General features: G+C 38.1%; 1 protein-coding gene across 2 annotated transcripts; it reads left to right on the forward strand.

Annotated features, from left to right (window-relative positions):
- The first annotated feature begins 102 nt into the window (after positions 1-102).
- On the forward strand, positions 103-19439 carry LOC116288619 (uncharacterized). Of its 2 annotated transcripts, none has more exons than XM_031695436.2 (26): positions 103-442; positions 1530-1645; positions 1727-1807; positions 2392-2479; positions 3440-3715; positions 4136-4267; positions 4844-4968; positions 5189-5715; positions 5944-6119; positions 6482-6642; positions 8073-8246; positions 9186-9233; positions 9973-10143; positions 10855-10970; positions 11430-11514; positions 11971-12179; positions 12815-13029; positions 13458-13519; positions 14076-14168; positions 14731-14886; positions 15023-15091; positions 15731-15799; positions 16091-16142; positions 16585-16729; positions 17098-17232; positions 17829-19439. In XM_031695436.2, the coding sequence occupies exons 1-26, from the start codon at positions 407-409 to the stop codon at positions 18236-18238; spliced, it is 3927 nt and encodes a 1308-aa protein (XP_031551296.2). In that variant the 5' UTR covers positions 103-406; the 3' UTR covers positions 18239-19439. The 2 variants fall into 2 exon arrangements, with proteins under 2 accessions (XP_031551296.2, XP_031551297.2); XM_031695437.2 differs by having other exon boundaries at positions 10858-10970.
- Positions 19440-20389: the final 950 nt, after the last annotated feature.

The raw sequence follows: 20389 nt of genomic DNA on the forward strand, positions 1-20389 counted from the left end.
TATCATTTCAAATTCCAATTCAAATATTTAAAAAGTTTATAACTAACTAGCGTAAACCGCTGTACATTTCACGATGCAGGCTCATAGTCCCGTTTGCGAATTTCAAAACAACGCGATGATGGAATGCAGTCAAAACATTTGCTTTAGAGCTTCTATATCTTTGTGATTATTACTCTTATTATATAACTAGAGATTCTTTGGTACGCCAAGGTCGTTTATGGATGATTTCGACTCCTGAATGTTCATTTGCTTGACCAGTATAACCATATATATGTCTGTGTAGAGTGTAGAGCATCATGCAGTGTACTGTATTATGCTTCTTGACCCCGTCTTGTGCACTAACAACTTTAAGGAAGAGATAGATTAGAGAAGTTACTAAGGAACTGAAATCTAGGATACATAAATCATGGAGAGAGATCTGAAAACGCTTCGACGATCTCGGGTAAGTCTGAGTTTTAATTTTGAAATGTATCTCTTTAAGTAACTACCTTGGATCGTGTAACGAGCAAGGTATTCGAGTGGCATTATAATGTCAGTGCAGCTTTTTGAATTCTTGTTTTTAAAGGTATATTATTTTATATTGGTTTGCTATTCAGGTTTTTATACATTCAAAAATGATCTCTTGATTAGTTTGTTTTCCCGAACACCCTTTAAGTGTCAAATCTCGTGTAAACACGTTGACACGTTGGTATGACACTAAACTGGCTTTCGTATACTTGTAAAAAATCTATTCCTTTTTTGCTCACTCAAACAGCAATAAATCAAAACAAGTGACAACATCTAAGCATTCAATCTTTTTGCATCCAAAAAAAAAGTTTGTGCAAGTATTTTTCTCGTAATGAAAGCGAAAAAAGTTAGTAAAATTAAGCATTCGTTCTGTTTATGTATTTTAATTCTTGTTCAGTTTGTGTACTTATTAGCAAGTAAGCAAAATAGTTGTATTTCCTTTATTATCAACATGGTAATCGATAAGTGCGAAGTTCTCGATTACCGATCTGGTCATTAAGAGTGAATTTTAATACTGTATTCAAAGAACTTCATTCCTTAACCTTGACAACCAAAGTGGTTGTCACGTTGAATGTGATCAGCTTGGATGGACATCAATTGGCTTTGTCTGTCACTGAATTTTTTCCTTTTAATTTGAAATAATCATTTTAATGATTTTATTGTAAAAAATTAGCACCATGAAAATCACAAAGCTATGCTCCAACGCTCCTCTTATTGCATTATTATTCTTTTACTTGAATTACAAGAAATTATTGTTTTGTACCTAGAATGTTTGTCTAGTATATATTTGCTTTTTCTTGCAGTAGAAATGATTATTATTTTATAGAGTGCTCGCACACAATCTCTGAAATGGTCTTAAACTTATTTTGCACCAAATAATACAAAATCGGGCTACGTCTGTTTTTTAATTCTTATTTATATTAATTTTAGTACTGATTAATGCTGTTTCACAATAATTTATAATTTATTAATAATTTATTTATGTTAAGACTAGCAATTGAAATCTTGAGTATTTATTGCAGTTGATGAACTATTCAGAGTTCCGTAACATGACAACAGCTCTCGAGAGGCACCATAAGGATGTCAAGGTTGCCTTTATGACATGTAGAAAAGAGAATGACAAAGAACTGGACCTGAGGTAAAATCAAGTTGTTTAACTATTTATTAAGACTACATTATGATGAATGCATTAAAAAATACTTCAACTGATTTGATTCAGGCCCTACTTGTATGACGAAGGAGACTCATATGAAAAGCCATTTTACAACACTTTACTAAAGATGTTATATGAAGTTGCCACGTAAGTCATGAGAATATTATAAGTTACTGTTATTATATGTAATTTTTTAGTTTTGGAATGGCAAGGTGCCACATACATGTATACTGGATATGTGTTTTCAAGTTCATTTAAGGTGATGGATCATTAATTTCTTCCATCCATCCATCCATACATTCACCCATCAATCCATCAATCAATCAATCCAACCACCGTCCATCCATCCATCTATCCAACCAACCATCTTCCACCATCCATCCATCCATCCATCCATTCACCCATTTATCCATTCATCAATCAATCCAACCATCTTCCATCCATCCATCAATCCAACCAACCATCTTCCATCCATCCATCTATCCAACCAACCATCTTCCTCCATCCATTCTAAATTGATCTTCCTTTATTTACTAGTTTGTTCATTCATCCATCCATCCTCTTTCCCTCTATTTCTTACTTTCTTCTTCTTTGCTTCCATATATCCATCCATCCATCCATCCTCTCATTTCTTAATCAAACCATCCTCTTCCATTCATTCCATCCATTTCTTGGATGTTCTGTTCATTTCACATGACATGAGACAACCTAATAGACTTTCACATCCACAGGTCCCACTTTCATGAGAAACAATATGAAGATCTGAAGAAGATTTACAAATGGTATAATGCAAACAAAAAGCTGATCTCTTCACCCCCTGTAAGTAAGAGCACTAGATATCCTTCCGCTAATACTCTGCCTCTCACCAATGCGGCCCCAGTTCGAGTCCTGCCGGGTTCGGTGTCATATGTGAGTAGAGTTGTTTGTTGGTTCTCTCCTGTGCTTCAAGGGTTTTTCTCTGGGTTCTCTGGTTTTTCCGGTTTTCCTCCCTCCTCAAAAATCAACTTCTAAATTCTAATTCGATCTTTGGGCTTTCACTTAGTTTGGAGCCTAGCTCTGTTGTGATTGTCCAACGCTGTGATAACACAGCGAAAGCTTTGTAGATTTTTTTTAGATTTTTAGATTGATTATTGAGAGGGGGGGGGGGGAGGTCTGGTGCAAATAGGGGGTGGGTCAGCATTTTTTATGCATGGGGTTAAGCAAAAATCATGCTTAAAGGAGAAGGGGGGGGGGGGGGGGGAGTCAGTAAAAATCAAGCATAGCATATTTAATATTGCACCAGCCCCACACCCCCTCTCCATAAATAATGACCAGTTCCTTACCACCTAATATCACATAAAATCATTTTCAGTCTTGCACAACATTTTTCATCAGCTGAAACACAAGTTTTCAATAGAGCAGATAATGAGATTCAAAGTCTTTTATCAGCTGTTTGAAACCAGACAACTGAATTTACACTGCAAGGCCCTAGTGTTTCCCTATTACAAACTTTCATCCATTTAAAATTTTTTTTGTTTATTGTCAATACTGCAACCAACCAAATACTCACATTTTAGTATGAAATTATCAAATTCCCTTAAATTCAGTCACGGAAAATAATTTTTCATACTAAATAATGTATAAGAGTAAATGGTTTGAACCCAGGTGTTGAAATTTAACGTGAATAATGTATGTTTGGTAGCAATGCAAATGGCGGCAATAGCACAAGAATATGGAAAGAGTGGTCACGCATTGGAGCTTTGCTTTGTGCTCATTGTAACCAGAACATTTTTTCTTCAGGTTGTTCCTATTCCTGAACCACCAAAGCAAAAAGATGACAGCTCTTCCAAACTACCAGATGATGAACATGGAGATGAAGATGAACTAGGAGAAAAAGTGAAATTCAAAGAAGTTCCCAAACTTCACATGAGACCCAAAACAGCTCCACCAATAGAATCAAAGAAGGGTGTGCGATATGTAACATGGAATGAAGCACAGGGCAGAAATGGAGCCATTAAAAGACCTGGTTCTGGGAAAGCAGTGTTCAGGTACCAAAACAAGGAACACTTTGCAAGGGTAAGTGAACATCATTTTGCCATGGGTACATAATGTGGGTATTTCATCTCTTTTTTACCTTTGCTACTGATCATGACAATAGACCATCTTATAGACTCAATTATACAGGGTTACGAAAACCAATGGTAAAGTAAAGAATGCAAAACTTTAAATACAAACACATTGAAATTCTGCAGACATTCACTTGAATGAATATTCAAAGTAATTCCCTATGAAATCGAGGCTACCCTGTACAACAGAGATTTTGAAACTGGTGTATTCAATTGCTGGAACATGTTTGGTAAAATGTTTGCTTTTCAAAATGTCATCTATTCAATTAGGTTATCCCTTTTGGAGTAAGGAAGGGGTATGCTTCACTTTTTAAAAACTAGTTGACTGTGTGTTCAGCAGGAAATTCATTGTTTTGGATGTTATTTTCAGGAATATCTTGGTAAAGCCCTCAAGATTAGTCAGATCGGCAACCAAAGTAAAGATGGCTCACAAACTGATCAAAGTTATCACCCATCTTTCTATGTAAATCGACCTGGTACTGCTCCACCTTACACTGCACAGGTAATCTGGCTGTTGATCTGCTATCTATCAACTGTCACTCCATCAAAAACTCTTAAATCCAGCATATGCGGGCTTAGCCTCGAATCCAGGAGTTGCTTTTTTTGTTATTCTAATTTCTGCTTTTGTTTACCAACCTCAGATGTGAGGCTAAGCTTGCATACACTGGAGTTTTAAGAGTCGTCAATAGGCCTTTTCTGAGTTTGATAAACAGGATGCATTGTGATCTATTGGTACAAACATCTTTCGTTAATCATGCCTATATAGTATGGTGTTGTTCGCACAAAGCTAGACCACCTTGTATCCTGTTTATCAAACTCAGAAAAGGCATACGCAAAAGATTTGCTTGCCAAGCCAAAGGCAGCTAAAAGGAAAGCGTGGATCAGGTGGCTATCCACCCCCACCCCACCCAAAATAATAGAGATATCAAAGAAAATAGCAAAACAAATAATGATGTAACTAGACTTCAAAAATCCACCTTATCGGGATTTTTGCAGTTTTTCAATTAAGGTCGCCATTATGCATTCTACTAGTGCATTGTTTTTACAGCGAGTAAATGTTTGAAATATTTCTGTTCAGGTCAAATTTCAAGACAATGACAGTGTGAAGTCGTTCATCCTTAAGCCATATAGCACTCCTGTACCAATGTCATCACCAATCAACTCTCCCTTGGCATCGCCAAGAGATTCTCCTGTTCCATTCAGGTAATGATCATCGTAATTACGCTTGTTTGAAATAGTGAATGAAATCAAGAACAAATAAGAGTGTCGAATATTATAGTGTTTTCTCAGATTTCTTTAAATTGTAGTTCAAACTGTGCGTACCAACTTTTTTTTGCCAAGACGCTTTCTTTCTTATCTTGTTGAGTGAGAGGTACGCTATTTACCTTGCCATTCTGTATTCCTTATTTCTAATTCTATCTAGATGTAAGTCACCTCAGCTGTCTGTTGACTTCTCACCTCAACCAGCCAAAGAACCAGCTGTCAAACTCAGTGTTCGAATGCCAAAGGAGAAAGATGACAAGAATGACAACAGATTGAAAACGTCATGTAGACAAGATAAAAATGTTGATAAAGAAGACCAAAAAGAGGAGAGAGAATACCCAGAATTGCCTTCCAAACTACAAACATCGCAGCCCATTCCTGAAAACCCCACTTCGTCACAACTTGAACACATTTTGAAGAATCAGAAACGCGAAGAAGGTTTGCTAGAAGAACAGCACAACCTACTACAAACGAAACTTTTACACGAGTACGATAGGTACGCCAGGGAATGTGCCGCCATGGAGAAGGAAAGAAAAGCTAAAGTAGAGATGATGGATGGCCATGTTGCTTTGAATATGAATGGTGGACAACATGGGCAACTTGTTCATCCTTCGACTGTTGGAACATACGATCTGTCTTACCCAGATACCATTCCCAGCTACAACAGAACCTTTTCCAAGCCAAAAGGTGGGTTATATTTTGTGAAATGTATAGAACACCGATTCTGCAACACAAGTTTTAGCATCAGCAACATTCACAGACTCGGTACAGCTCTTCTTCTCTAACAGATGTAAGGAAAGACAACTTGCTGTTAGTGAGCAATGCACAACTGAGTCTACAACACAAGCATCAGCAATATTCAAAGACTCAGTGAACGCCACCAATATTTAAAAGTATTTTTTTCTCTGTTACTAGAAGCCCATTCTCGCAGCAAATCAGCAGGCAGTCCAAACGTGCAGTCGGGATTCAGTCCCGCTAGACATCTTAGACACACTACTGTCCCATATAACAGACCAGACGAGGTTCACGTGAATGCAGTGTTGAGCATGGTGACTCCTATCGGCATGCAGATGGAGTGTGATAGAGAAAGGGTTAGTGGTGTTATTACTACAAACAGTGAAAGTATTGAGGAAATAAATAGGAAATACAGTGAAAGAAAGGCTAGGGATATGGGAAGTGGATGCTGAAAGAATCTGGGAAGACAGGGAGTGAGGAAAGCAGTAAAAGGAAGTTTGTGAAAAGTTCAGTTGGAAAAGGAGGGATAAGAAAATTATCGGAAAAATATGAAGAAGAAAGTAAAAAGGAAATGAGAGAATGGTGAAATGGATAAGTCAAGAGAGGGTAAGACTCGGCAGTCGAGGGCTAAAGTGCAAAAATGAAAGGTAATACAGCGCGCAGAATTTTCAGACTAAAGTGAAGTACATTAGTGAAGACGTTTAGTCTTATGTTGCAGGCGAATGGGTATGTTTCTCCTGGAATGAAACAACCATCCACTCCAATACCTCAACACGTGACACTAGATAGAACTCCTGATCAACAGATACACAGAGAAACTTCAACAGTCAGTCAGTCATCGTCTGTATGCAGCTCAATCCTAGACATGGACTCTCCCAGGTAAGAGTGTACCCCTTGAAAAGTATTCACATGAAAATATGTCTGTGGAAAATAATTTTAGTGCGTTTCACTGCATAAAATTAAAAAATTAAAAATAGAAAATTAAAATTAAAAAGCCTCTTGTTTTTGCACATTTTTTCCCTTGTCAAATATTATTTGGTGCAACTGCGGGAGTAAATGAACTTCAATTTACGAACCAAAAAAATACTGTTTGAAAACATTTTAGCCGTCATCTCCGCAATATAAAATAATGAAGTTTCTATTATTTTTTTTTTGCAAACATTTTGCGTTTTTCGGCAACATAAAATGCGTTGTCAAGTTATTTGTCATTTCCTCGGTACATAATTTGCCCATATATGTCATGTCTTGTCTAATTAATGTGTACATCCATCTATTTTCTCTTGAAATCCTTTTTTGAAGTCATTTTTTTATTAATAAGATTGCAAAACTATATACTTTTTTCACCGACGAGAATTGCGTTGTCAAGTTCTTTGTCATTTCCGCGGCACATCTTGTGCACCATGTCATGTCATGTCTTGTCAAATTATTAACATCCATACATCCAACTCCTCTTGATATCCTTTTTTGAAGTCAGTTTTTTACTTTGTGTACCATGTCATGTCTTGACAAAATATGTCCATCCATTCAACTCAGCTTGAAATCCTTCCGGTCATTTTTGAGTCTAATAACTTAATGATTTAAGAGTTTTTTTTAATGAAAATCGTAGGTCTGGTCTTCAAGTCCTTCTTTTCAAAATGGCTTATAATTGAGTAGCCTTTTACGTCAATTACATTGTAGTTACATAATTAGATAATTAGTCATCGTTGTAGCGTAACCTAACAGTAATTATCGAAGTCTATTAAATTCGCAATCAAGTGTCCATTTATTCACATAGATTACATTGTTTTAATCATTGTCACAAAAAAACCATTCTTCAAAACTTGATTTCCGTATTTTGGTATACTAAAAGCTTGCCTCAGAGATCATATCTCTTGTGTCATCATTGATTGATCGCTATCATTGGGCTTTAATAACGTGTATGCAGAATGTGATTGCTCATGTAGAGCTCTGTTGTTTGAGTTCAAATTGGCACCGATCAAAAGAGAACAGCATTCCATGGTAGCCAGAGAGTGTGCTTAAAGATTATTTGCATAATTCGAATACAATATTTTTCTATTCTCATCCTATGTCGTCAGTAATCCCCGTGTGTTTTCACAATGCCTTACAAGTAAGTCCCTAACACATGTATTTCATCTAGTTTGGTATTTGTACAAATTGGGGGTGATATAAATGTTCGTGGCGGAGAGAGGGAATCTTTCTTTGATGTTAAGGTTAAGCACGGGTTCTCTGTTGTTTGCCTAGCCTCATCATCCCGTAATTAATATGTCTCGTAATGGATCTTCCAAGAAACCCCTCGTTTACCTCTACAGGTCGTCACTCTCTACACCAACCCCTCTCGAACTGAAGAACAAGGAACCAGAGTTAAACAGAGAGAGAACAGATCGTGATTACAAGGTCCATTTCCACCAGGACAAATCGCCGTCAGATGCGAACAAGAACTTCAAAACATCGGGACCTGTTTGTCCAGACTCCATTAGATATCAGTATGTTCATGACACTAGTTTGTGTTTGTTCTAGTCATATTGATCATGTTGGATGAGTTCTTGGTCGCTCAACATATCTCAGTGTTTCATTAAAATCCGCTAAATTGATTGCCTTTCAACATCAGGGCCCGGTCGTACGAAGCCTGGATAGCGCTATCCGGCGGATAAATCCTTATCCAGTGGATAAGTCGATGCTGTTATCCAATAAATTTATCCACTGGATAAGATTTATCCGTTGGATAGCGCTATCCAGGCTTCGTAAAACCGGGCCCAGGATTAAAACTGTGTCATGGCGTTATACTACCCTGTTCAAGCCTCTCTTTCGGTCTGCGCAGACAGACAGAGAGCTGCCTAGCTGTGTATCCTAAGTATGTGTCTTCCTTGTAGTGCCCTTGTTCTGTCTTTTCTACTGAAGCATGTGCCTCTCTGTCGGATATGAGGTCTTCTATAGCTGTGTGTGTCGTCCGTCTCCTGTCGATTCTTTGTGGTGTCTCTGTCTGTCTATTTTTCCTATGTATGTGTCTGTCAGTTTGTGTGTATGTCAGTTTGTGTGTATGTCAGTTTGTGTGTATGTCAGTTTGTGTGTATGTCAGTTCTAGATATGTTTTTGTGTCTGTCTTTCCGTGTAGCTGCTGTTGCCATTTCTTGTGTCTATCATCGTCATAGCTATCTACATATTCCATAGTGTCTGTCTGTCCGCTCTCGTTTTCACGTATCTTCCTATTGCCCTCAAATGCCCTTCCTATTGCGTCTATTATTGCCATAGTTATCTACATATTCTAGTGTCTGTCTGTCCGCTCTCGTTTTTACGTATCTTCCTATTGCCCTCAAATGCCCTTCCTATTGTGTCTATCATTGCCATAGCTATCTACATATTCTAGTGTCTGTCTGTCCGCTCTCATTTTTAAATAATCTTTTCATATTCCCATTGCCCTTCAGGTGGACAGACGATGGATTTGGTAGTATGACATACATGAAAAAGTTAAAGTAAGTAGTACGTCTTACATGCTGATATCTTTTTCCCGATTGCGAACGTCCGCCCATTGTGCATTTTCTAAGAAAAATATTTCCCTTTGCACTGTTTCTTTCCCAGTTCGCATTTAGAATATCTGCTCATAATACCTCTACTTCAAAATAAACGTTGACGTCGGTCCGAGACATGTTATGGGCGATCTGAGACTGAACGGAATTTGGGTGCTTTTATGTTGTGTGGCTAAAATACAAAAAATCACTTTTCTAACTCAAATAGGCCTTGCTTCATATTCCAAACTACGTTGTTCCGCTGCGAATATATTAGATTTTGCAGCGTCTTACTCGGTGTCAGATTTCAGATACGGATCTCATAGGGACTGACAACGCTTTTTGAAATAAGTGTACAGTCATGCCTGGTTCACAGCACGAACCTTCGTAGGCGAGCGGGAAGTGTTGAAGGAGACGTTTTTTTAATGCCTTCAAATTTTCGAAATCGTGAACTGAATCATAACTTTGTTTTTCCTTCCCTAAACCCAAAGACATGCATTTGATGGATTGTTTCTCGCCATTATTATCTTATTACTAGCGGGAACAATTAATTCAAAACGAATATTTAAGCACTTCAGTGATTCTTACCCATATTCCTTCCGGTCCAGTCGCGTAGGCTTGAGCCGGTCGACGACAACGTTTTTTGAATTGACTGTATACAACCAACAGTGTATTTATGGATTCTAACCATTCATTTGATTACCAGGTCACCAATCTCTCCTCGATCTCCGAAGAAGAAACCCAATGTAGGCCAGACTTCCAAGCAATCGCCTCCAGAACACGTGACTTTACCATCGAGTTCTCGGTCTCTTGATAAGAGAACATTGGCATCATTAATGTTAGTCAAGCAGTTAGGAGAATCAGATCGTAGGGATGGGTAAGAATGACTGGAATTAAGAGTTTAAATGCTTTAAAATTATTGAAAGGGAATCGCAAAAATCTCCAAGTAGTAGATAATCAAAAGAATACTTGTCTTTGTCGAGAAGGTTTGCAAAAGGTAAAGTGAAATGTAAGGAAACGATGAAAACTTGGTCGAGTTTGCCGTTCGCGGGAAGGAAAAACGGGAACCTTAATCTCCCTTGCAACCACATGACTCAAATTCCCTTGGGATATAAATAACAATGACAAGAGAAGAGAAGCTAATGAGAAGCTTATAAGGAATGCTTGTGTTATCGTCAACCAAGATGGCGCCGGGCTATGACGTAACATGTTTCCTAAGAATATGAATGTTGCTTAATTTTTTGATACGGGACAAAGCGGAAAGGAGAGAGGGAACGATATACATTTATTTTTTCTCTTTTCTTCGTACTCCTCTTTACTATTTCCTTTATTTTTCTCTGTCTATATTTTGTTCCCTTTTTCATCCCATTTCATCTTTTTCATCTAACTTTTCTTTTTCCTCATCTCTTTTCACTCCAAAATTTCTCATATTTTTCTCTTTTCCTCTCCTTTTTTCTTTTTTTACTCTAATTTCGTCCCTTACCATCTTTCTACTCATCCTCCACTTCCCTAAATCCATATCCTAATCCTACTAAGCTCATTGACTTTCTTTTTCTCTGAGCTAAATTGTCGTTCTAAATCCATACAGCAGTCGATTTGGAGGTTGTACAGAAAGGTCAGCCACAGCTCCCCCACCAGATCATGTAGACTACAATTATAAACTAGAATACATGTCATTCTGCCAGCTCGTGGGGCCAAGACTAGGTGAGTGGTTTGTTGGTTGATAAATCATGGTTGTTGTGTGGTCTCCATAATCATTTGAAGTAGCTGTATACTGTTTATTTGTCTTGACTCAACAATCCCTTAAACTGGAGGCTACGAAACGTTACTCGAAGTGTTGACCTACATTCTCTTATCCATTGAAAACTCTTCTCGCTTCTTGTTATAAAAATCTGTTTTTGAGTTCGTAGAATGTGGCCTAATTTGTTCCTCGATTACTGACTCGTTTACTCAGGGCTAGCCACATTTTCGCATTAAAAATGTTCACAAATACCAATTAAGTATATAATGCACATCAACTCCAACGATATTCTCAAAGATTCCGCGGAACTAAGTTTCATTCACATGGTTATTCTGCAAAACAAATCGAGGTTAACCCCTGAGCAACACTGGGGCGGGTTAAAAGAGATAACAGGCGGTAACTTTCTTTATCTTTGGCTACAGGAGAGACAGACAGACCATCTACAGTAGCCTGGTATTTACAAGGAGATCATGGTTTGTACAAAGAACACAGTATGCGGTACGACAGGTAGGATGCTTAAGGCTTTCATCTTAAACTGAATGTCACTCTCTTGGGTGATATTTTTTTTCTTTTAAGGTTAGCACTGAAACTGACAGTTCAAAACAGTTGTGACCAAGATTAGTTCTAAGCCTCAAAAAAATTCATTTCGTATCTGTCCGAAAACAGAAAACGTTACTGTAGCTAGCAGTAGGGTCATCCTAGCCTCGTGTTAATAGACGTCTCTACCTTGGGCGTAAATTTTTCCCATCTCAGATCTCGTGTCATTCCCTAGAGTACCATTTCTTTGTTTAACGGTTGCGCATGAGAAGAGACATGAATATGGATACGACTTAGACAAAGAAACTTATTCTCAAGAGAATGACACGTGGTCTGAAATGGGAAAACTTCACGTCCAAGGTAAAGAGGTCTATAGCAACCATGATTGACATATGCACGGGTATGTTATATTTATTGATTTTGCAGCGAGGAGATTCACAAGAAAGACGTACGTATCGCACAGGACAGATCGTTGATGATCGAAGGCCGACATATCGGTGGGGATGCCGACCAACAAGAATCGAAGCCGATGGAAAAACCAACAGCAAATGAAGAAAATGAAAAGAAAAATAAAGAACCGAAGAAAGAAATAGAGGCATCTGAAAACACAGTAAAGAGCCATAAGGACAACAAAGGTCTGTAAAATGATAAAATTAATAATAAAATAACCAATTTATTCGCATTATATTGCGGAAGGAGATATAAGAGGTCAACCCTATCGAGAATATTTCTTAAGATCGAAACGGAATTTAGAAGTTGATTTTTTGGAGGGAGGAAAACCGTTTAACCTCAGAGGAAAAACCTTCGAAACACAGGAGAGAAATAACAAACAACTCACCTCGACACCAAGCCCAAGGACTCGAACCCAGGTCGCATTGGTAAAAGGCGCATTAGCATCTCATATCGCATGCCACCCGTGCTTTAATGGCGTTTAAAGCCATTAGAGTATTATAAGACAGTTATCTTTGCGAGGACACCCACTCCGTCTTGCCCCTTCACTCACACAGGCACAGGATGACGGTTCGGGGTATCGAAAGCACTAGCTCAGAGGTAGCGCACTAGCAGCGCACTTTACCTGCGCTTTCCTTGGTGTGGCTTATCGTATTTGCCAATCCGCATTAGGATGGATCTTTAGGATTCTTTGCGTCTTTGCGAAAAACAACCGAAGGCAGGCTGTGCTAGCAAGGATGAGTGACTGTGAAGGAGAATGAAGGGAGGAAGGTGATGTCTGATTCTTAATATTTTGTTTTGCGTTTCGTTTATCGAACAGAATTAGCCAAGCCAGCCAGGGCGTCATTACGTCCTACCTCACCGAGACCGAAGCGACCATTATCTGCCTCCAGCTGTGAACATCATCACATATCGATACCTACAGGAAAAGGTTTTGGTACGGCGTCTAGGCCATGTTCAGCACGCAGTGACAGGTCTGAAAAAACATACAGCTTCTCTGTTAAACAGTTCAAACATTTCTGCTGGCCTGATGAGGTACGTCTGCTAAATATATAGTGTTAGTAAAGCAAATTGAATCAAAATCAGCCAACATACAGTTATGGAAGGCTTAATACAATTTATTTAGATTACCAGTGTTTCATAAAGTACTTAAAACCATAAAATCAACTCCTAAATTCCAATTGGAATTACAGTGGATGAATAGCTACTCTGTAGAAATGCCACTGCTAAATCCCATTTATTGTTTATTTATTTTATTATAACATTACTTCAAAAATGCATTCTATATCGTTAAAATTACATGCAGCTATAGATCGCTCTGGTTGTACATGAATTGTCAAACTTGTCGTACTTCTGTCGATACTTTTGGCGCGAATTTTCATATAAGAGCAGCGCCTTTGCAGTTCCATCGAGTTGTTGTATCATCAATCCTTCATAAATAAAGCTCTGATAATTCTTTACAGGCTGTTCTTTCTGATGACTACATCAGGCAGAGAGAGGTCTGGGCGGCAGTCAATATACAAAGGTAACGTCGTATTTAGGGGTTTAGTTCAGTTATGACCCGCACTTGCAACGCGCGCAAGCATCAACAACATGCGCATATTCAGAGCAGCTCTTCTTGAACACGCGTGCAAGTACGTCTGCGCATACTTGATAAATGTGTAATTACAAGTAAAGAGAAACTATGCTTTTAACTTTAATTCGAAAAAATACAAAATACTGTATTTACTCGTCGGAATTTTTTGGGTTTTATTTGCGGCGTTAATTCAGGGGCGGCACTCATTCGGGACGGCGCTTATTGATAATTTTGGTCTTAGATGCGGCGCTTATTTGAGGGGACGTTTAATCGGAGCGGGGCTTAAACGAGTAAATACGGTACCTCTACCAAATGCAGTCGTGCCTTTGTTTCTAGGTTACCCATTTTTCCGTTTTCCAAGATTCTATCTTTTGTTTCCTGGAAAAACTTTGAAATTATCACCCCTTGGAACAGCGCATGTTCATCCGCTCTTGGTACATATCTGAAAAAATATAAATTTTAAAAAAAAATATTCATTTATATGAATAATTTTTGCTTTGAACAGAATATTTCGAGGGTACATGGCACGTCAGTATTATCTTGACTTACGTGATGCTGAAAGAGAGCGACGACGAAGGGCTGCCCTTACGTTACAAAGGTACGAAGATACTGAACAGCTCCGGCAATAATAATAATAATAATAATAATAATAATAATAATAATAATAATAATAACACCTTTGAATAGACATTTGTTAGTGACACACTAAGGATATAGCCTAGAACTATAAAAGTTCCGCTTTATTCTTGTAAAGTATTACCCATACTGAAAGTTTAAATAAACGAAGATAATAATAATAATAATAATATTAATATTAATAATAATCGCTCCAAAGCAACTAAAGTTCCAAAGCTTAATATTTTAAGACAATGATAAACAAAAATAAAATTCAATTAATAATATTAATTTTAATAATAATATTAATATTAATAATAATCGCTCCAAAGCAACTAAAGTTCCAAAGCTTAATATTTTAAGATAATGATAAACAAAAATAAAACTTCAATTAATAATATTAATATTAATAATAATAATAATGATATTAATAATGATGATAATAATAATAATAATGATAATAACTGGGTGGTGGTTTAATTGAATTACCACCAATAATTCTCTATTTTATCTATTATCATGTGTTCATTCGTATTCTTTTATAGTCATTTGCGCGGTTTCCTGACTCGTAAACGGATGGAAAACAAAATGAAGGATTACACGCCGACCACTCGAACCAAGGAATGGGCGCGTAAATACAAGGAAGAATTGAAACAACGCGAAGCTGCGCGAATGAACAAGAAAAACTTTACACTCATCAAGTAAGAGTTGATTTATGTTAACAAAGTTACATAAGTCCATAAGTCGAATGTGCGAATTCATAGGTTCGAAACCGGCGCCAATAACCTAAAAATTTGTGCTATGAAAATTGAAAAAGATATTGTGTATTTATTACAGGTTGAACAAAGAAGCTGAAAAACTTGATGAAAGCATCAAGCAGGTGAAAGCGCACCAACATATCTTCGAGTGAGTCCAAACTTTCTTTTCTCTTATTAGATGATGATCTTTTTGTGGTTTTAACAAAGGGTATTACAGCCACTACTCGTCCCATACCACAACTCCCTCACCCACCCCCCTCCACCTCCCGCCCCGTCCCCCGTTTCTGTAGAGGGGTTGAATTCGTTAATCTGGCAGCGCTAAATAAACTATTCTAACTAAGAAATTTATTTAGGATTTCTTTAAAGCAGTCACACTTTGACACCTTCACGAAAGTCGTTTTTACTCTTGTTTTTACCGAGCCATTTTGAAGTCGTTTTGGATCCGCATTTGAAGAAGTAGTATTTAGATTCTACATGGAGTCAAATTCGCTCTTTCAGTGTTTCTCTAAGAGTAGTTTAACTCCTAGAAGTATTAATTGCTGGCCAATATGGAAAAGCTAAACAACACAACCAAGGTGCTGTTTTGACTCATTGGCAAGGTCATGACTTTTGGTATCAAAATGATTCCAAAAGGTGTCAAAATATGGCTTCTTTGGAAACGTTGAATGACCCCTTGGAATCAGAAGGACCCCTTTGTGTTTACTGTGTAAGCCGCGCCCTTGAACTTGTTGCTCAGCTGTTTCATTAGTTCAATACATGCGCAAACTAATAATTTCATCTGTATTAGTATTTATCATCCAGTTAAAGAAGGACCGACCAAAGCTGAGATGAAAGCCGCAGCTATCACAATACAAAGGTAAAGACAGTAACTTTTTCGTCGTATGGGAAGGAGGACATAGGCGTAATTCCGGTGACGCCATGAGATATACTGTTTAGTGTTCACATTTTCAACTCTCTCCGCGCGTCCCTGAGCAAAAGACCTCAACGTGACTTGATCCTGAAGGCGAAAGAATGACCGCGGTTAACACTGTAATCGAAAGGTTATCTATTGGTGCCTTGTTATGACTGGTAACGCCTTGCAATGATTGGACGTTCTTACTTTACTTGATCATACTGATATTAAGTTTACTATTTCGTCTGTCTGCAGATATTTCCGTGGTTGGTTTGTGAGAAAAATGTACCAGAAAGTCAAAGCAAAGGTATTTGTGTATTGGTTTAATGCGATATAAATTCCTAACTGTCCTCAAACTGTCTTTATTTAACATTGAAATGGCTTGTATCGTATGAGTGGGAATTATACGGTAATAACTGACAGCACCGAGGTACACGGTACAACATGCCGTAACATTGAAATGGCTTCCCTTAAGAATATTGAATTTCGTATGAGTGGAAAACATACGGTACCTACAGCACTTACACGGTACGAAATGATGTAACATTGAAATGGCTTCTCATTGTCGTCTCGTAATTCATTCATTCAATCAAGACGCGTAGTCTCGCTTACGGTAAGATGCGGTATGACTACAGTACGATCACGGATTTACAGTATCGTTTACAACGAAAACCGCTCTATAAAATAGTTATTCGTTAATATTAACCTGTGATTCTATAACTGATTTCTGTCTACCCGTACTTTCCCAGGCTCTCAAGCGCACTCTATCGTTCAACAAATTCATCAAAGACTATCAAAGCCTTCTCTACAGAATACAGAAGAGATACGGTGTCAAGGATCCATCAACTGACCTACAGTTTAACGAGCTGATGGAATATGTCGAACGATTGAACAGTAAGTGATCAATTTAATTAACGATTCCCGGATAAATGTAATTGAAAATATAGTCCTAGATGTTTGCCCGTAAAAGCAGATTTCGTTGTGTGCCGTGTCCAAAAACTGTTTTTGTTGTATAAACCGAGTAGTCTAACGCACTGTGACTTTGCCTGCGCAGCGGCCCCCAGTAATCGTGGAGTGGGGATTATTGAGGGCCGCTACGCAGGCCGCCTGTGACTGGGGTTAGCAAGCCGGGGTGTACCATCGTTCAGTAATACTACTTACAAGGTTGCGCAATTCTGTTGAAACATTTCTCAAGGTCCTTGGTGTCTACTTGCTTCAGTCGAATATTGATGTACGATTAAAATATCTTTGGTCATTTTCAGAGTATGAAATAGCTTTCGAGAAGTTCGCCGTCAATGGTGTGCTCAGCTACAATGATATCAAGGAGTATTTCAAGGCTGTTGGTCACGTGCCGTCACAGAAAGAGATTGACGAAGCCATCGAAATCGTTACTAAAAGTAAGTTTGGTGCAAGAGTGTAGGCAAATCGATGCAGTTTTGCAACCCGCTCTTCTTTTGAATATCATCTGCGAGTACAAACTTCAATTCGCTTGTAAGAAACGCCGATTACTTGGTCAAGTTTCTTTCCAAGGCTCAATGGCCGCGGAGCACCCTGTAAAGTGTGTGGGGGGATAAGAAAATATATGAAACTAGTATGGGAAAAAGAGGGGGGAGCGGCCGCAGCCCCTGAGGCTTGCAAGCCGAGCGTCCAGGCATTCATTCAACTTCAAGATTAGCCAAAGCCTTGAACAAAGGACTCCTTTGCCTTGGACCTAGGTTACCAAAAATGGCATATCGACTTATTACGTTTCCTTTACGAACTAAGGTGTGAGCTAAGGTGTTTTTTAAGTTTTATTGTTCTTTTTACACCACCAAAAAGGAGAATCTTTAAGCCTGTCTTGTTCTAGGAGAATCGGAAGTATCGCTTGAATTTTTGGCGCGAAAAAGTTTAAGTTTTGAAGAGCCGGTTGCGCTGTTTCTTTTTTCATGATCACAAACAATTAACCGTCTGTTTCGCGATTGCCTGTACTAAAACATGATTTATTTTCTATCAGTGCCAGCGCAAGGCCGAAGTCTAACCAAAGCAGAGGCAGTGGAGATTCTGTTCCAAATCTACGTTCCACGAGGCACGGGAATGAAGCTATCAGATGTGCGTAAATCAACATGGTTAAACCCACTTAATGATGGCCAAGACATTATGCAACTACTTTCCAAGAAAGACCTTGAGGCAACAAATCTTGCTAAATGTCTCTCACTAGTAGCTAATGCAGGGAAAGATAATGAAGAGATACAGGACTTACTCAGACCTTCCTCGGCTAAATCTGCAACCAAGAAGACTGAGAATAAAAAGGGCAGATCACGTGATAAGGAGCGGCACGTGACTTTAGCTCAGTATCCAATGAGGCCATCTTCTTCTGCATCTTCACGTAGTCGATCCAAGTCCCCCAAACCCCCAAAAAGATAAAAATAAAGTGGTTTTGTTGGGATTTTTGTGAGTGGTTCCGTGGGTTCCATGAAGGCCCCCTTTTGTGAGATCTGGTAAAGCCAATCATGTCCTTTACGCTCAAATAGAATGAAATTGTAACCCTCCTTTGTGAAGATGATCAAGAGAGCTCTTTCTGCATGGCAGCCATATTGGAACCACCCTTATTAATATCCTGGACCAACCACTGTTTTCTATTTCATTATATATATATATTACATATCCCAAAACTTTTCCAAGGTCCTCAACTCGAGGGTTAGGGAAATACAAAGATAAAATACATATTGAAATTCCACTTTTATAAAATTAACGTTTTTACATGGCATTATAAAAGGAGACTGGATATTTCCTCCTTCCTGGATATTAATTTTTCATGTCACAGACACCATCATTTCAAAAGGATTTCAAAGTCAAACCAGATACCTCCTAAGTGTCATACTTCAAGTGCCAGTCTTTTGCAGTTAATATTGTAGAGAACGGATATTACCATACAAGTATTTGTAAATACACTCAATTGCAAAATCATTTAAGGTTCAATTCTCACACCTGTGCAAAGTAAGACCAAAAGGTATTGTGTGAAATACCTAATTATCATCTGATGTTCTATGCTGTGAGCATGACAATGATTTTGCAATACTCCTTTCTGGTAATGATATCATGATCACAAAGGTGTACTGAGTGTGTGAAAGTGAATTGGAAATTTGGTTCAACTTTAACTGAGGGTCTAGTCATGAATTATTTAGGGAAAGTATTGGGAAATTAGTTTTTCTGGTTTGAACATAATTTAATACCTTATTAATGTGGATTGTTAATGCCCTCGATCCACTAGCCTCCTATGCAGCCGTCCTTAGTGTCTGTCACAATATCTCATACCCTATGCATAGGTACCCATCCACCCACCCCTCCCCCATTTCCTGCCATTTGTCAATGAGTGTGGGGAGGAAAGACCAGATTCTTTCCATCATTTATCTACATTATTACGCATATGAAATAGATAGTAGATTAGTAGAGGCTAGAGTATATTATTTAAGTAAGTAAAAATCACTATACAATAAATTTGCATATTTTCCAATCCCTGTAATATCAATGAGAATGAAATATTTGAAATATCTAATATAAAAAAAGAAAATTGTCAATGATTATCATATAAATTCATCCATATTAAAGATATTATGAATTTGAATTTATTTTACAATCAGTGTTTGTTTCACCAAAAGGATTCCAGATTCCTAATTTTCTCATTGAATAAGCCTGAAGTGAGATGACGTTTTACCCCCGACCCTGTACCATAATAGTTTTTAAAATTCTTTCATATTAATTTTTTTGATTCCTTAGAGGATACAGGAACAATAGTCATAATTAAAGAACAAAAGCAGTGTGAAAAGGATTATGGTCTAGAGACGGGGGTAAAACGTCATCTCGCTTCAGGCTTATTCGGAATCCGAGATCCGAAGTCCACACTGTCCATTCTTAGTTTCCCTTTATGCACTAGTCAATTGAAACCCCCGACCCCCGCGGCTAGCGGGGCACTGAACGGGGACGTGACGCGTTTTTTATGTGCTTTTAAGAGCATGATTGCACCGGGGGTTCGGGGATTTAACGAATGGTTTTCTCAGCGGGGAATCGTGCGGGGATTTTAACGCTCGTTTGAATATGTAAGGGCCTGGAAACAAGATCTCGGCCATCTTGAAAAATACCAAGAAGGCGTGGTTCCAAGCACAGGCAGCCCGTAACCTAGTACAGAGGAGTATGTTCTACACAAAACACATGCTCAAACAAACTTATAGCAGTTTCTACCTATACACTTTTACACTGAACTCCACTGATAAGAACCTTTAGTTTCTTAAAATTGTAGCCTTAATAGGTTCTTATGTGGAGGGGTCTTAAAGTGAGAATTTTAGCCTAACAGGTTCTTTAAACCCAGGTTCTTATACGCGGGTTTTGTTCAGTCGTTTCGGTCAGTTCGAATGTAGAATCAGATCATGATTTATCTATTAAAACTACTGCTTCGCAATATTTACAAGCATTGTTCATTTTCGATCTAATACCATTAAACTCTCAGCCGACTAGACGTAAACCTAAACGTTTAAATTATACGTCTAAATATTGAGCATTGAATATTAGTGCATGGAA

The sequence above is a fragment of the Actinia tenebrosa genome, unplaced genomic scaffold (genome assembly GCF_029948245.1).
Source record: "Actinia tenebrosa isolate PJP-AT-01 unplaced genomic scaffold, QUT_ActTen_1.0 PGA_scaffold6__47_contigs__length_16458017, whole genome shotgun sequence".
NCBI classification, from domain to species: Eukaryota; Metazoa; Cnidaria; class Anthozoa; order Actiniaria; family Actiniidae; genus Actinia; species Actinia tenebrosa.